The sequence below is a fragment of the Mirounga leonina genome, unplaced genomic scaffold (genome assembly GCF_011800145.1).
Source record: "Mirounga leonina isolate KUSES-001 unplaced genomic scaffold, KU_Mleo_1.0 Mir_176, whole genome shotgun sequence".
Taxonomy (NCBI): Eukaryota; Metazoa; Chordata; class Mammalia; order Carnivora; family Phocidae; genus Mirounga; species Mirounga leonina.
The window spans coordinates 5,622,779-5,639,309 of record NW_023270454.1 but is presented as its reverse complement, the minus strand read 5'-3'; the positions used below and the strand labels follow the sequence as shown (position 1 = coordinate 5,639,309).

Sequence of the window (16,531 nt, the reverse complement as noted above, 5' to 3'; positions counted from 1 at the left end):
ATTGCAAAAATTACAAAATAATTATGTTTGAAATAGAATATATCTTTTGGATCCCATTCCCCTAAAATTCCCATTAGTGTATTTTGTTCAAGCATCACTTCTTCCAGAAAAGAAACCAAACTTACCTGATCTTCAGGTGGTAACAATGCAAGGTTAAGAGGACCAGAACATTCCTCTAGACTCACCCTGGACTATATTTCTGCCCCTTAGAGAAAACTGAGCATTTTGAAGGCAGTGATCACATTAGAAATTAATGCCTGGCATACATATTAATGAATCTACAATCTGCCTACCTCGGGTGACCTGCTGCAGGAAAATTTTCCCATGTTTAAGAAGTAATTCTCAAATGCTAAGGCTACATTATGAGTAAGGGTAGTGGCAGTTTTTACACGAAAACCAAACTATAGTAACAACCTTATTTATGAGAAGAAATGAATCAGACTTATAATATTTTTGACAAAGACTTTTGCACCTTATTTTAATTCAACTCACTTTATTTTCTTGCTGATTTTATATGGTAGTATTCAAAAAGAGATTCCTTTCTCAATGACTAAATCTTATAGTGGCTCAGGGTGACAATTTAGAATCATGAACTGTAGTAAACCAGTTTACAAGACACTGGGCCGAATGTATTTGGACTCGAGGAAGATGGTTTCCTTCCCATATTTCTTACAGCTTATTATTGATTCTTAGCCCTAAATGGAAATGCAGGTCTGGGTATAATTGTAGGCTCCAGATAGAATTGATTGGTCAATCTTTTGCTTCTAATGGCCTCCCTCACAAAAAGAACTTTTAAACATAAACTACGATAAAGAATCAAAATAAAGGAAAAAAAAAACCTTTCCATAATAATCAAGATGGTGTGATGTTGGTTTTAGACACACAGCTTAATGGAAAAGAATAAAGTCCAGAAATAGACCTGTATATATAAGCTTAACCAATTTCAACAAAAGTGCCACAGAAATTCAATGAGGAATCCCTAATCTTTTCAATGAATGGTGAATAATTTCCATTAAAAAAAAAAAAAAAAAAACACAAACCCTGGTCTTTACACAATATACAAAAATTAACTCAATACCTGAGAGCTAAAACTCTAAAACTTCTACAAGAAAACACAGGAGAAAATCCCTGGGCTCTTGAATTAGGCGAAGACTTCTTAGATAAAACACAAAAGCATGAGCCATCAAAGAAAAAAACTGGTAAATTACAGATTACCCCAAAATTAAAAGACACTGCTAAGAAAATAAAAAGACAAGCCACAGACTGGGGAAAAATATTGGCAAGACACATCCAATAAAGAATTTTTATCCAAATAAACACAGAACTCTTTCACTCAATAGGAAAACATCAATAAGCAAAGAAAATGTGGGCAAAAAATCTGAACAGACACTTCACTAAAGAGGATACAAGAATGGCATATAAGCTCAGGAAAAGATGTTCTCCATCATTAGTCATTAGGGAAATCTACATCCAGACCACAGTGAGATACGACTGCACAGTGACCAGAATCCTACAATGAAAAAGGCAGACAATGCTGGGTGCTGGTGAAAATGTGCAGCAACTGAACACGTTGCAGGTGAGCATGCGCAATGGTGCAGCCACGATGGAAAAGCCTGGCAGTTTCTCAAAAAGTTAAACATATCCCAACCATACACCCCAGGAATCCCCACTCCTAGGTATTTACCCAAGAAAAATGAAAACGTCTCTTAAAAAAAAAAAAATCCGTATGTGAATGTTTATAGCAGCTTTATTTGTAATAGTCAAAAAAACAAACAATCCAAATATCCATCGATTGGTGAATGAGTAAGAAACCTGGTACATCCATAAAACAGACTACTACTACTTAGCGATAAACAGGAATCAACTATGACATGAAACATGGATGAATCTCTAAAGCATTCTGCTAAATTTCAAAAAAGACAAAAGGCTCTAACTCTTATATCCATTTATATGATGCTGCGGAAAAGGCAAAACTCGAAGGACGGAAATCTGCTCTAAGTGGTTGCGAGAGGCTGGGGTTGGGGGAGAGGGGACTGACCACAAAAAGGGAGGAGGTCTCGGGGTGATGGAAATGTTCTATTTCGTAACTGCGGTAGTCATTAGATGACTGGATGAATTTGCCAAAATTCACACTGTACGCCTAAAAAGGTAAACTTCACTCAGTTTACTAGAGTTAGTTACACCTCAATAACGCTGACTTCAGTAAAAACAAAGTTCTTTCAATCTAAAGCATGAATCGGGCATTAATAATCATTTTCTCCGTGTCACACCAAGTGTAAGCCCCACGTTCCCTTTCACAGCTCAAGGACCAGTGGGGGCAGTGAGAGAAAATGGAAGCAAAGTGGCATTAAAGCAGAAGAACGTGACAGGTAGAGTGAAGGAGATGCATGCCAAAATCTTTATGAGAGAACTGTAGCAGGTATGAACTGTGGAGGATAATTTGATATCCATTTAATTTTAATATCAAGGAATTTATCTTATGGACATTTGCACACAAGCCCAGCATGGCATAATTTTCAATCACAAAGAAGTGGAGACAATTAGCATGCCTTAGTAAGGAGACGGCTAACTAAGTTATGGATGTGCAGAGTATACAACTCTATGCAGGGATTCAAAAGACCAAAGGAGCATGAGGGCTCCCCGTAACAACACGCAAGTTTATTGAATAAGAAAATTAAGCTGCAGAACGGCACATTATAGTGATCCCGTTAGAAAACATGTTTGCACAGGCGAAGGTCTTGAAGACACAGGCCAGTTGCTAAGTGTTTACACAAAAAGCTTTCGGGAAGACGCAGGTGTGGCTGCAGGATGCTTGCATGCGGTGAAGGAAGACAGTTTTCAATTGTGTACCATTCTCCACTTTTTCCAGTAGACAAGTATCATTTCATGATAAAAATGAGTGAAAATAAAAGTTAAAGAGAAGCAGCACCCCCAGCAACGATGAAGACCTGCCCAGGGGTTTAAGGTAATGGATCCAGATGTCATGCTGCCATCTTCTGGAACAAACAAGCATCTACAGGAGCAACAAAAGATACAGACTTCCTAAGGCAAAATGAGACAAGCGTTACAGCAGTAAGAAAAGATAAGGCAAGGACAGACTCTTCTGAAGCCCAGTTTCCGTTTCAACCATTAATGAAAAGAAACAGCTAAAAACAAGCAAGCATGATCAAATACAGAAATAATTAACTTTTCACAAATCTTAGGATACAAATGAGACAGTGGATAAAACTATATCCAAATTGCTTTGATTTCTCAGACCTCTTGTTTTTTAAAAAACTGCCTATTTGTTATTTACAAATATCAACAAAACATTTATATGGACACATCCTGAAACCAACAAAATGCATCAAGAGTTTACAGTTTTAACTGGAGATGCCAGAAAACAAGAATTTTACATTTGAAAGCTCAAGCCAAAAAATCCCACAGATCAAATGTTTCCCTCATCCTCATTAGCACATTTTGAGGAATAAAACAAAGCATGTGAAATTCTTAAAATTCATATACAACTGAGATCATACATCATCATACGGCAAAAAGGGGAGGAAAAAACGATCAGTAGTTTTAGCCTTCACATTAAACAAGGAGAACAAAAAGCTTTTAAAAAAACAAAACCCTTAACACTGCATGTTTCTGAAAGTTTTTACTTTTTTCTTTTTAAATTACCAAAACCAAAAAGCTCCATTTTTGGGGGTAGGGGGTAGGTTGGGGGGGATTGTTTTCAGTGATAGAGATTTGCCAACCATACCAAACTATAAACCAGGCGAAAAAAGCCCATAAATAATTTACGCGTAAAGATAAAAGAATTTTTTAAACAATCCACCCTTTAGCAGAAGAAATTGGGGATCACTTTGAGCGTTAATGTAAAATACATTTAGTCTTTAGCAGCAGGACTTCCAGACCTATTGGTGCCAAGAAGGTAACAAATAGTCTCTCTCTGAGGCAGGGGAAATGGGCGCTCAGCAGGAGCTTTCTTCCCTGTTGGGTTATTTATAGAGAGCTCTATTTGTTAACATGTTTCTGCTATCAGGGAGAGGGAGAGTTTAATGATTTAAAGGATTTCAAAGACAATTGTTTAATGATACAATGATTTATGTGCATTCACAAATCCCAGATATATAGCAATTTAGATTTTCAAACTGCTGTCATCAAAACAGTGATAGGAGAGGCCACTGCTGAAATGTAACTGGAAAATCCAAAACAAGTGATAGTACTTGATATATTGTGAAATAAAGAGAACTGCTGGAAAAGAAAAGACCATGTTAAAAAAGACCACCCCCAACTTCATGTTAAGTAAAAAGAATTTTCCAGGGCCCTTTCTTAAGAGTTTCTGGATTAAAAAAAATTTTTTAATGGAGAACCACGAATTAAATCCCAAATTGCTAATTTGGGATTTCCTGGAATAAATCCTAAATGTGACTAATTGGAATGATCTGGAAGATCATTCAACTAAACTGTTCTGTTTTCACCAAAAACCAATCCTGCACCTCCCACCCCACAAAGCATGTAAGAATCTTGTTTGAAGGACAAAATGCTTTCACCTTAGTTAATTATAAACTATATATTCATTTTATAATGCTAGATTTGTAATATTCTTATTGAAAGAAAATTACAGAATGCCATGTTTAAGTTGTGATTGTAACCTATTATTATACAATTTTCATTTGAGACAAAGCAAATCATTAAAGCTTCTCAACTTTAAACCAACAAGTCTTATGATTTCCATCTTTCCTGTTAACATTTATAACCAGTTTTTTGGGGGGGAGGGGCAGCATTTTAAAAACACATCTTTTCTCATTTTCTAACAGTGTTTAACCTTGTATTACCTTCAATTTTTGTAAAATTACATTAATTCTATCATTTTATTTTTTAAACTCTTCTCCTGCAGACAGAATGAGTCAATCCTAAAAGATGGTTGATGTTTTTTACAAGAGACTCTAAAGCTTCAGTAAACATGTACTAATGTGAAAGCTTCAGTAAATATGTACTATTTGGGGAGAGAAGAACATTTTTAATAGAACGTTTCCCCTTTGAATGAAGAAATTCACTTATTTCTACATAAAAATAGGTTCAACTCAAATGATTTTATTTGAAACTTTTAAAACGCTGAAGTTGAACAAAGGATGAGAAGCAGAATGAAAGGATCTTTTAAGCACGGATGGTTACCTTCTCTGCGGTCACATGCTCCATAGGAAATGTCAGTTACTGCTTTAGTTCCCAGACATGTCCCATTCTTTCGAAGTCCTTTAGAGAGCTCTCTCCCTTCTGGCTGAGAGAGATTCTTCTTTTGTAGCACTTGGACTGAGTTGTATCTTTCGAATTTGCGAGTGTAGATGTACAGAGGCTCTTCCTCCTCTTCCCAGGTAAATGGGAAAAACCGGCAGCAAAGCCCTCCTTGTTTTCTTTACCTGATATGGGGAGCGACAGACTCGGTTTCTGTCCAGAAGACACAGTTTCTTGAGAGAGGGACAGGCTTTCAAATCCTCTGCTGTCAACCGTACATATTGTTCTCCTTTTCATTCTTTGGGAAGTGCAGGACGTGGAAGGAAATGGAAGTGAAATCCATACAAGCCCTTCATCTTCCAAATCTTTCCGCAGCCTTGTGCTACGTCTTACTTTTGTTTCGCTATTTGTTTTCTGGAAGGTTTGCTCTATGGAGGCCGATAAATCTTTATACAGTTCAGAATTTTCTAAACCAATTTCTAGAGAGCTGCTCACTACGTAGGGAGGTTTGTGATTTCCATTTTTCTCCAAATATAAACTCTGGCCGTCGGAATAACACGTAGAGCGTCTTCTATGCGTCTTTTTTCCACCACTCACACCAGTGCTACTTTGACCTTCTATGGAGTTTCTTCCCAAACCCGCACTCGGACTTTTACTTTCTTTTACGTTGTCACTTAACACCTCTTCATTTTGTAAGTCAGACGTTAAGTGCATGGGCTGCAGTTTTCCTCCCGTAGCTATTAAAAAGTCATCCTGTTTTTCACACTTTATGTTCACATCTTCCGAAATCTTAAAGATTTGAAAAAGGTTTTCCACATTTTGACCAGCAGCAGCCAATTCCCGGGACGGCAGGATAGCACTGGATTCTGCATCATCTGATGCCAGGGGCTCTGCGGTCACAGGAGCACAAGAAACATGACTGCTTTCACTCTCAGGGCCAGCTCTCAGTCCATTTTCGCCTTCCGACTTAATCTCAGCTTTTAGAATAGTTTTATGTTCATTAGTTGCTACGGCACTCATATTTAAATCTTGATCTAAAGTAGCGTTAATAAGCGACAAGGAACTTTTCATGTAAGAGCTGCAGAATGCAGACAGATCATATTTATTAAAGCCTTGATTCATCTGCAAACCTTCTGGGTTGTAGGGCAAAAGAGTCTTTCTTTTAGGAAGCTTCGCTTCTTCAAGTTCACCGTTGGAGTTGAAATCATCTAAGGGCATGGAAATAAATTTAAATCTCACTAAAAAGTAACAATGGAAAGAAAGGTCGACAAATCAAACCGGTGCTATACCGTATTCTAGGTTTTAGGCCTTCAAAACTCACAAGACTTACAAATGCTATGCTGTACTTGCCACCATCTGTCATCCTGCTCTTCCTTTTTTTAGTTCTTCCCCAAGCCCAGGTTAAGAAAATACGTGTTTAATACATGAGTGAACAAAGTACATAATCTCAGACCATGAAACTGAGAAGTGTATCTCAAATTGCTTCCTCTATTCTAATGTACTTTCCACACTACAAGGTCAATTAGCATGAGGCAGCCACTTTTCCCATTTCCCGAAAAACGAATTACTGAAAATGGGCACCACTGTGCTTCTGCAAATTTTCTAGCTATGTTTCGCCAGAAATAGAGGAAAGAAAGCTTGGAATTCTGGGGGATCTGAGCATTTAGCCAAAAGGGTATTTTTAAAGACACACACTTAGGTCTTACGTCCTGTGTTAAAAATTTTAATATGATTTAAACAGCACTGCATTGTCAAACGAAGCTACGTGTGTTTCAATATTCTGGCAGTCTTCCCCTTCCACCTCCATCTGACTGAAAGTCAGACTCCAGGAAGACATGCCATGTGGAGGCTGTCCTGTGGTTCTGACACACTGTGTCACATCACACAGGTGAACGAAACATCATCAACGTTTTAAAGCCTTAAATAAATACATCTTAAAATAAATTTTTAAAAAAATGGGGTGCCTGGGTGGCTCAGTCGGTTAAGTCTCCAACTCTTGATTTCAGCTCAGGTCATGATCTCAGGGTTGTGAGATGGAGTCCCAGGTCAGGCTCTACACTCAGCAGGAAGTCTGCTGGAGATTCTCTTCCTCTTCTTCTCTCTCTGCCCCTCCTCCAGCTCCCACGTGTGTGCGTGCACACTCTCTCTCCATTATTTCATGATTCGGGTACTTGATATCAGGTCACGTAAGGCAGAGGTTAGCATAGGGTCCACTCGGTGGCAACCAACTAATATGTCAGTTGGGCTCTTTATACAACTTTAAAAATCAATGTTTATGTATTTCTCATGAGAATGACATGCTAGAGAAGAAAGGCAGGGGACAGGGATAGAGGGACGAAGAGAGACAGAAAGGGACAGGGAAAAATGGAAAAGGAGGGAAGCAAGATTTTGCTTTAAACCCTTTTAACAGATAATACCACTGGTGATAGATACAAAATCCTTCAGGTATTTTTTAAAAAGAAATTCTCTAGTAAGATGCAAGATGGAAAACATATACTAACAGTCATTGTTTAACATCTCTGGAAAAACTCCGGTCAGGAACTGGAGATATAATGAAGACTTAGTTTTCAGTCTCAAGGGGACTGCAGTTTGCAGGGGAGGGAGGTAGACGGCATATTACAAAATTGATGGTAAAGGTGTAATGCGAACAAAGACCTTTCCTGGAAAAGCAGCCAGCACAGCTAAATCTTCAAGGATAAGCAGCATTAGGCCAGATTAAAAAGAGGCGGTGTGGCCAACCCCCTGCCCCAAGACAAGCACATAAAGAGACTGGGGAAGGAGCCCAGGGGCTGGGGCAGCTTGGGTGTGATGATGGGCTAGCAGGGGTTTGTTTAAACTCTGTGCTTTCCAGAAGTTGAGAAGTAAGTAGAAGTCTAGGGTGGCATATAGCTTATTCATCCTTGGATCTATTATAAATTCTACAGATATGTTGCAAATGGAATGCAGGCTCTAAATCTCTGATGACTGACAAAAACGCCTATTTTTAAAATTATTCTGTACAAAATGAACACACCGAATGAATACATACTCTTATTAATTTCAGCATGATTTTAGTGAATTTTAAATCTCAGCCATTATAAAACAGAGGCAATTCCAATTTTTATCTAACCAGTATGTCAACTGACTTAATCTTTGCTTTCCAACAAAACTGTTTCAAAGTAATCCAGTTCAATTTATAAATGTTATTTCTAGTAGATGCTTAGCAGTGCCAACTCTACTGAAACATCATGGGGCAAGTATTTTTTTTTTTTGTCCTTAATTATAAAAGATTTATCTATTACTGAGCCATCACCTTGTTTACTCTTCATGATGGACCGTAACACTACACAGAATTCATTTGAGCAGAATACTATAAAAAACATTAAAATGCTTTAAAAAGAAAAAAGGATGGAAGGAAATTATTTCCCCTAAAACTATATGCACTCTCTTGTGTCTTAGTTTCTCTGGGGAGAGGGTCCAGAGCTCCTATCAGATTCTGAAGAGGGTAAAAGTTACGAACTATTGCTTCCTTAACTTAAAATTCTCATGGTAATATGAGGGAAGGTTGCTATTTTTATTTGTATGCTCTTTAACAGTGAATGGGGAAAAAGGGAAAAGAGGGTGCAGCAGCAAGAAAGTGGCAGAGAAGATAAAATAGCAACAGGACAAGAGCAGGGTACCTGAACACAGCCTGCCGGCGCCTGGAGTGGAAGGCATTATCTCGGAGAGCTCAGGCAGCTCGGGGATAGGGCTGAGGAGCGGCTTCTTCGAAGCAAGGTCTCTTTCCCCATATAAAGACTTCTGAACGCTCTTCTTTCCCTTTGCTTTCTTCTTCCTGCAACTTTTTAAAGCCTGTGAAATGTATTAAAATGCCGTAATTGGGAAAGATGTCCAACCATATACAATTTTGACCCTTTAATTCTTACCAAAAAACCTGAGACCAGTTAGGCCATTTAAAATTTTAGAAATTCTGAGCCAGGCGTGGGGGGCTGGGTAGCTTACACAAAGTCAAACAGAATATGAAGCAGAACTCAATTTACAGATGCTATGGTAATCAATGGTCTACATTTCCACAAAACATTTGCCAAAGTAAGTTCTGGGTGAGTGAAAGATAAAGTAGATGCTGTAGAGCTGACAGACTTAAGACATGAAGATATTTGTTAAGTAGGATACAGTTAGGCTGACCCGCGATTAGCCTAGGATGAGCTATCTACTGGAAGCTATGGGAGACTGTCTTCTGCTCATAGGTTTGGAAGAAGAAAAAACAGTTGTATACATAAAAGTTAAAGATACCACAAAGCTAGCTGAGCTGCTTTCCAACAACAGATGATTTAATCAAGATTAAAATGAATAGGTCAAAATAAGATGGGCTAACGAGCACAAGTAGAAGATGATGGACAATGGTCTGGTAATAACTGATAGAAAACACGTAGGTTTCTATAAAAATAAAAACTGTTCTAATAATATATAGAATGTAGTATTAAATTCAGTTTTGACTGCCATGTTAGCAACTGAGAACTAATGTTCACTGTTAAAAAAAAAAGTTTCACACGGAAAGGACTTCAGGGAAACTCAAACATTGTACTGTTATGAGCAAAAAGAAACACACTCAGTGTGACAATACTGGAGAGAACCAGACTTTAGGTCAACTTAAGGAACATGTTTTTAGCAATTAAAACTGCCAGAAAATAGAATCCATTCAAACATTTATTGAGAAACCACTATGTACATGTATTAACTGGCTAGGTAGAAAACAAAAACCAAACAGGATGTGGTCTTTAGAGGGCTCCCAGTCTAACAGCAAGTAACTGTAATACATACAAACCATGACAGACTCTATATGGACTGAGATGAGTACCTGGCCTACAGGGGGCTTTCAAGACTGCTCCATAAAGCAAGCAAGGCCCTTGTATGCAATGAGTATGAGTCTGAAAAGAATGAAGGTTCACTGCACGGTGATTCAGGGAGTGACAACATTTGATTTTACATTTAAGAAAGATCATTTGGGTGAAAGCATAGAAACTAATGATGTGAAATAGTGGATGATATTCAAGAAGAGTACAAAAATGGCACAGAACTGTATGTTCCTTGAGATATCTATAGATATCCTGTAAAAACAAAACAAAATAAAACATTCCATGGAAAAATAATTTTAGAACTGTACAAGATAAATGTTCCTCTTGGTGATTTACAATATACATTTAACATTAAATTCTCTGACAAGTCCTCAGTATAAATAATCTCCATACACACTAGGAAAATGCTGGGTTAACTATTTTTCCATGAAAAAAATTTTTTTTTTTTTTTTATGGAACAGCTGTTGACATTCCATGGAACAGTTGGGGAATCGACAGTTTGGTCAATGGATATGGAAACCAAGAGAAAAATCTTAACTTGGGCTCCACGATGAGATGCAAAAGAGAACATTCGACCTCTGGTGCTGGATGCCTGACTCTACCACCTCACGGCCTTACGATCTTAGGCAAGTTACTTCACCTCTCTGTACCTCCTCCTCCTCCTCTGTAGAATCGGAACCACACCAGCACACCACAGATAACAGCAGCGAGTATTAAGTTAAAGTTAACATAAGTGAAATGGTTAAAATAAGGTTGAGCCATACACAGAAGAGCTGTGTCAGCTTTCTTGTTCTTCTAAATTCTCGTTTACTTATTGGTTCCATTTTGAGTTCTTATAGCTAGCTCCATCTCTCTAAATAAGAGGCCCATAGTGTATTTTTAACTTTCTATAATAGAAAATTTAAACACACAACAGGTAGAATAGTATATTGAACCCCAGGGACCCATCCTCTAGCTTCAAGAATTACATATAGAAATCAGGATTCATTTATAATTCCCTTCCCTCAGATTATTTTAAAGCAAATCCCAGGCATTACCCCATTTTGTGTGAAAATCCTGCAGTATCCTTAGGAGACAGAGTTCCTTGTTTCATTCCATAATAAAATGAAACCTTTTATTACCTGGCATTGTATTTTATTGTTGATTTTTCCCTTTTACAATGCCATTTCCCCCCAGTTTTATTAAGATATAATTGACAGATAAAATTTAAGGTATATAATGTAATGACTTGATATATGTATATATTGCAAATTGATTACTTTTTTAAATAACAACAAATACCATTCACTGCTTCTAAGCCCTGACAGAGCTAGGAAATCCTTTTAAAGGAAAAAAACCATGAGTCCATACTGATGTTTCCAATTCAAATGTGGCCTAACAAGGTTCTGAATTTGAATTTTTATTTTTTTGTCTAATGGTAAAGTCTGGATTCCTAATGACAGTTAAACACACACACACACAAAAGAAGCTAACTATGGATACATGCAACAACCTGGATAAATCTTCAGAGGCTTACGCTGAGTGAAAAAAGCCAGTCCCAAGAAGTTACACAGAGTGTGATTACATTTATATAACATTTGGAAATGACAAAATGAAAGAAATGGAAAACAGATTAGTGGCTGCTACTTAAGGTGGGGACAGGCGTGGGAAGTAGGCAGGGCTACAAAAGGGCAAGAGGAGATTCCTGTCGCAATGGAAATGTTCTGTATCTTGACTGTGTTGGCATTTTTCTATGTGATATTGTCTAAATTTTACAGGTCATCACTAGGGGAAACTGGGTAGAGGGCACCTGGGAAATCTCCGTAATTCTTGTTACAACAGCCTAAATATCTAAAATGATCTCAAAATAAACAGCTTAGACACAAAGAACGAAGACAGCAATTTTCCCTATTATTTCCTCAGAGATCAAATTTCTCCAATTGGCCCATAAATGTCTTTTTACAACTGTTCAAATCAGGATCCCAATAAGGTCCTTACACATTCCATTTGGTTGACAGATCTTTTAATATATGGTTCTGTTTTTTTTCCCTCACCATTTATTTGATGAGTAAACTGAGGCACTTGTCTCAGAGAATTAGCCAAACTCTGGATTTGGTTGACTGCAATCAAGGCGCTTTATTTTCCTCTCTCCCCTACACTTCCTAAGACTGGTCATTAGATCTAGGCTTGATTAGATTCAGCTTTGGTTTTTTTGTTTTTTTGTTTTTTTTTTTTTTTTTGCAAAGAGCATTTCATGGATGCCTGTAGACTTCCTCATTGCATTGGAAGGACCCCATTCTCTCCCCTGTGACATTGTGATTGACCGGTTGGGCTCAGGTGTTCAGTCCAATCCATCCATTCTGGCTCCCACATCAGCCTTCTACATCAACATCAACAACTTCCATGAATGTGTCCTTTTTACTTATTAGCAGAAATTCTCCTATAAATAACTTTCCCTCATCAACTATTTGCTTCCCTGAAACAGAACTCCCGTATTTTCCAGTTTTCACAAAAATGAGTTGGTGTCCTACACAGCTTCTAAGGTGACCTTTAAGATTTTTTAACTATTATGAACTGAAGTGTTTTTTCATATTTGAAATATGTTTCAACCCACTGCAATTGTTATTCCTTTTCTTTTTTTTTTTTTTTTTTAAGGATTTTACTTATTTATTTGACAGAGCAAGAGCACAAGCACGGGGAGAGGCAGAGGGAGAGGGAGAAGCAGGCTCCCTGCTCAGCAGGGAGCCTGACGTGGGGCTTGATCCCAAGCAGACACTTAACCGACTGAGCCACCCAGGCATCCTGCAATTGTTATTTCTGAAAGTCACACTGTCCCACATTTGGTGAGTGGAGCCCCTTCAAGATGGTTTGAGGTCCTTCCCCCATGGCCCCAGTGGTTTCTTAAGCTTCCTTCACTGCACACTGGTACCAACCCAGGCTCGTTTCCTACACGTGCTGTTCATAAACCCGAAAGCAGCCATTTCATTCTGGAACCTTGATCAGTTTTAGTTGAAAATGGTATTCAGAAATGGCAACCTAGGTACCAGGGATGCTCGCTGCCTCTAAGCCTTGAAAGAGCCAGGAAATCTTTTTAAAGGAAAAAAACATGAGTCCATACTGATGTTTCCAATTCAAATGTGGCCTAACAAAATTCTGAATTTGAATTTTTATTTTTTGTCTAATGGTAAAGTCTGTATTCCTAATGATGGTTAAAAAAAAAAAAAAAACAACCCACAAAACCCTTTATTTTCTTTATTCTAGACTGCGCTCCTCTCTCAATAGGAGTCTTCATACTGTTTAAGCTCACTCTCTCTTCAGTCACTCTTGTCCTTAGGATGCTTTCCACAAGGCAAGTTCTAGGTTTGAAAGAATTCTTTGTGAGGTTAGGTCACCAACTTGATACCCAGATTAATTTGTTTCATTTTATTTCCAATTTTTAAGGACCGTTCTCTATTTCATAATTTTGACTTGTTTCACAGTCATGTATAACCCTGACACAGTTCAATGTCAAAAGTACAAAACATGCTCAATGAAGTCCAGCTTTGAGTCCTTCCTAGTCCCTCCTCTGTCCCCTCTCCCTAGAGGTAATCAGTTTTTGTTTTTGACTCATTCTCCTACTTTTATGAAAAGATTTTATGTGTATGAATATATACATACATTGACACACACAAACACACGTTTAATGTTCCCTATTTTCTTAGATAAAACCGTATATTCGTTTGTCATATTGGCTGCCATAACAAAACACCACAGACTAGGTGGCTTACACAGCCTTAATCTCTTTTCTCACAGTTTTGGGGGCTGGAAGTCCAAGATCAAGGTGCTGGCAGGGTTGTCTCCTCTGAGGCCTCCCTCTTCAGTGTGCAGATGGCCACCTTCCTGCTGCCTCTTTACATGGTCTTCTCCCTGGGTGTGTGCACACTTAGGGTCTCCTTTTGTGTCCAAACTTCCTCTTATAAGGACACAAGTCAGACTAGAGACCATCCCAACGGCCTCATGTTAACTCGATTACCCAATCAAAGGCCTTATCTCTAAATATAGTCACATTCTGAGGTGCTGGAGGTTAGGGCTTCAATGCAGAAGTATTTTGGGGGCAGGGTGGGGGTGGGATCACAATTCAGTACCAAGAAACCTACTATATACGTTATTTTACACCTTATTTTTTCTCACTTAACAGTAAATACATCCTGGCATCATCCCATCACTGGAAATTCTCTCCACTATTTTCTACAGCTGCAAGAGACTTTGTCAACACACCATAGTTTATTCAACCAGTCTTATACTGACGGACATAGAGTTTTTTGGGTTTTTTTGCATTACAGCAGGTACTGCAAAAAATAACTGTTCATATGCCTTTTTGTATTTTTGCCACTGGATCTGAGACAGATTCCCAGACATGAGATTGCTGGGCCAAAAGGTAAATTTGTTTCTTGTCATCAACTTTTAAAATATATCTTGAACCCCTGACCTGTAAGATAACCATAATGACAGCTGTAGTGCTTGCTATGGCCAGGCAGTGTTCTAAGCATTTTACAAGCATTAACTCATTTAATGCACACAACAAGCTTATAAACTAAGTACCGTTATTACCTTTCTTTAAAAACCAACAGAGAAATCAAGAATCTTGCCTGCCATTCCACTGGTAGGAGGCGGTCAAGCCAGAATTTAGAACCCAGGTTGTCTGGCTGCAGAAAGTGCGCTGTTAACCCCTTATACCGAATGCTAACACCCTCACTGACACCTTCTCTACCACTTTTCATCTTATCCTAGTAGCTACATTTAGACCGTCGTGCACAACAATCAAGTTCTTAAAGCTTTGCCCTTAGTTGAAAACAAAGAGCATTTACATTATGACTGTAAACATTTTTCATTGCTCTGCCAAGGACAAAGCTCATCTTCCTGTCCTCTGGCGCCCCCTGTAGGTGACTCCTAGCACTAGAAAACATACTTTTCCTTACACTCCTTTACTGCTTGGAATCACATTTAATGTTTGCTTCGTATTTACTCTAAAACTTTTATACACGGACTTTTATTTTTTATTATATTTTATATAATTACCTTTCTTTTTCTTCTTATATGACACACCTTCCACTTTCTCAACCATAGGTCTTTTTGTTTTTCTCTCCAGAGACCATATATCCCTGGAGCACCCTTTTCTCTTGTTCAAATTGGGACTGGCTACTTTTTAAGGCTGGCTGAACAACCATGTTCAGAGATTTCCCTTGCACTTTTCTCCTGTATTATTAGATTCACTGTGTTCTGAATCCTTAAGCTTACTTCCTCAGTTTGCTAGAGTATCTCCTCCAATAATACCCAAAGAAAAAGTTTCAGAGTCCCTGAGTGTCTAAATGTCTTTATTTTTTCTTTTACACTTAATTGAATTTGGCTGGGTTCATAATATTGGGCTGAAATCAAGTTTCATTCAAAACTTTAAAGGTCTTGTTCAATTACCTTTCAGCATTCGGGCTGCTGGTAAACTTGATACTACTCAGATTCTTGTTTCTGGGAGGAAAAGTCCACTTTTCTTGTCCTTATTGTTCAATTTCATGCTGACAGGCTGAAGTCCTGGTCTTTTTTTTTTTTTTTTTTTTTTAATTGTACTAGGCATTCAGTAGACCCTTAGAACCTGAAGACTCCTTTCTTCCGCTATTAGAAATCCCCTTCTTTTGACAATTTCTCTCATTCTATCTTCGTGTTCTTTCTGAGATACCTACATAGTCTCCTAGATTCAACTTTCACGTCTCTTATTACTAGCTTGTTTCTCTTTTGCTCTACCTTCTGGGAGACTTTCCTTTATTCTCTAGTCCAACTACTAAATTTTACATATTTATGAATATTTCTCCCTCTGCTCCTTTTTTATAGCAGCCACTTAGTTTTATGCAGATAATATTTTCTTAAATCCGAGTATGTCAGGTTTCTTTTAAAAATACAGTTTCCTTCCATTCCCAGACTAATCTCTCTTTCTTGGGTCAGTTTTTCGACTTTTAAATATTGATCTCTCATCTCTTGTTTCTACTCAGTTGTCTGATTTTACAGAAGACTGGATAAACTGGTCTGAGAGTTTCCTGTTTTCCAGCTCCGTCTCTTTCTGGCAGGGAAATTCTACTGGCAACTCTGTGCAGGGTGGGGCAGGGCAGAATGGGGATTCTCATCTGTAGGCTTTGCTTGAGGGCAAGAGCCGGCTGTAAAGACCATGGGACTTTCCAAATGCCAGAATGAGGGCTTTCACCTACATGACAACAACTGTTCTGAGATGGGAGAACATGGCAGGACCGGGGCTGGGGTGCCAACTGGTACAAATTGTCTCATATACAGAACTTCAGTTATTCTGTTTTCCATTACCACTTCCCACTCTCATCTTCCACTGGACTTGCCAACACTAGGCCCAGAGTCTCCTGGGATTGCGCAGTGTGCAGGCTGGTTCCCAATGCCTCTCTGACTCCCTCTGAGCACATCCTGGGCTTTAAATCTACCTCTTTCATCTGTCAATGTGCCCT

General features: G+C 38.3%; 1 protein-coding gene across 1 annotated transcript in view; it reads right to left on the bottom strand.

The window, feature by feature from the left end:
- Positions 1 to 5,065: 5,065 nt before the first annotated feature.
- The window catches only part of CDCA2 (cell division cycle associated 2), a 47,354-nt gene continuing 35,888 nt past the window's right edge, over positions 5,066 to 16,531 (bottom strand). The window contains exons 14-15 of the mRNA XM_035022588.1: positions 8,880 to 9,051; positions 5,066 to 6,428 (exon numbers count right to left, since the gene is read on the bottom strand). Of these exons, the coding sequence (XP_034878479.1) occupies positions 5,200 to 6,428; positions 8,880 to 9,051 (1,401 nt within the window). The 3' untranslated portion in view covers positions 5,066 to 5,199. The remainder of the gene's footprint in view (positions 6,429 to 8,879; positions 9,052 to 16,531) is intronic.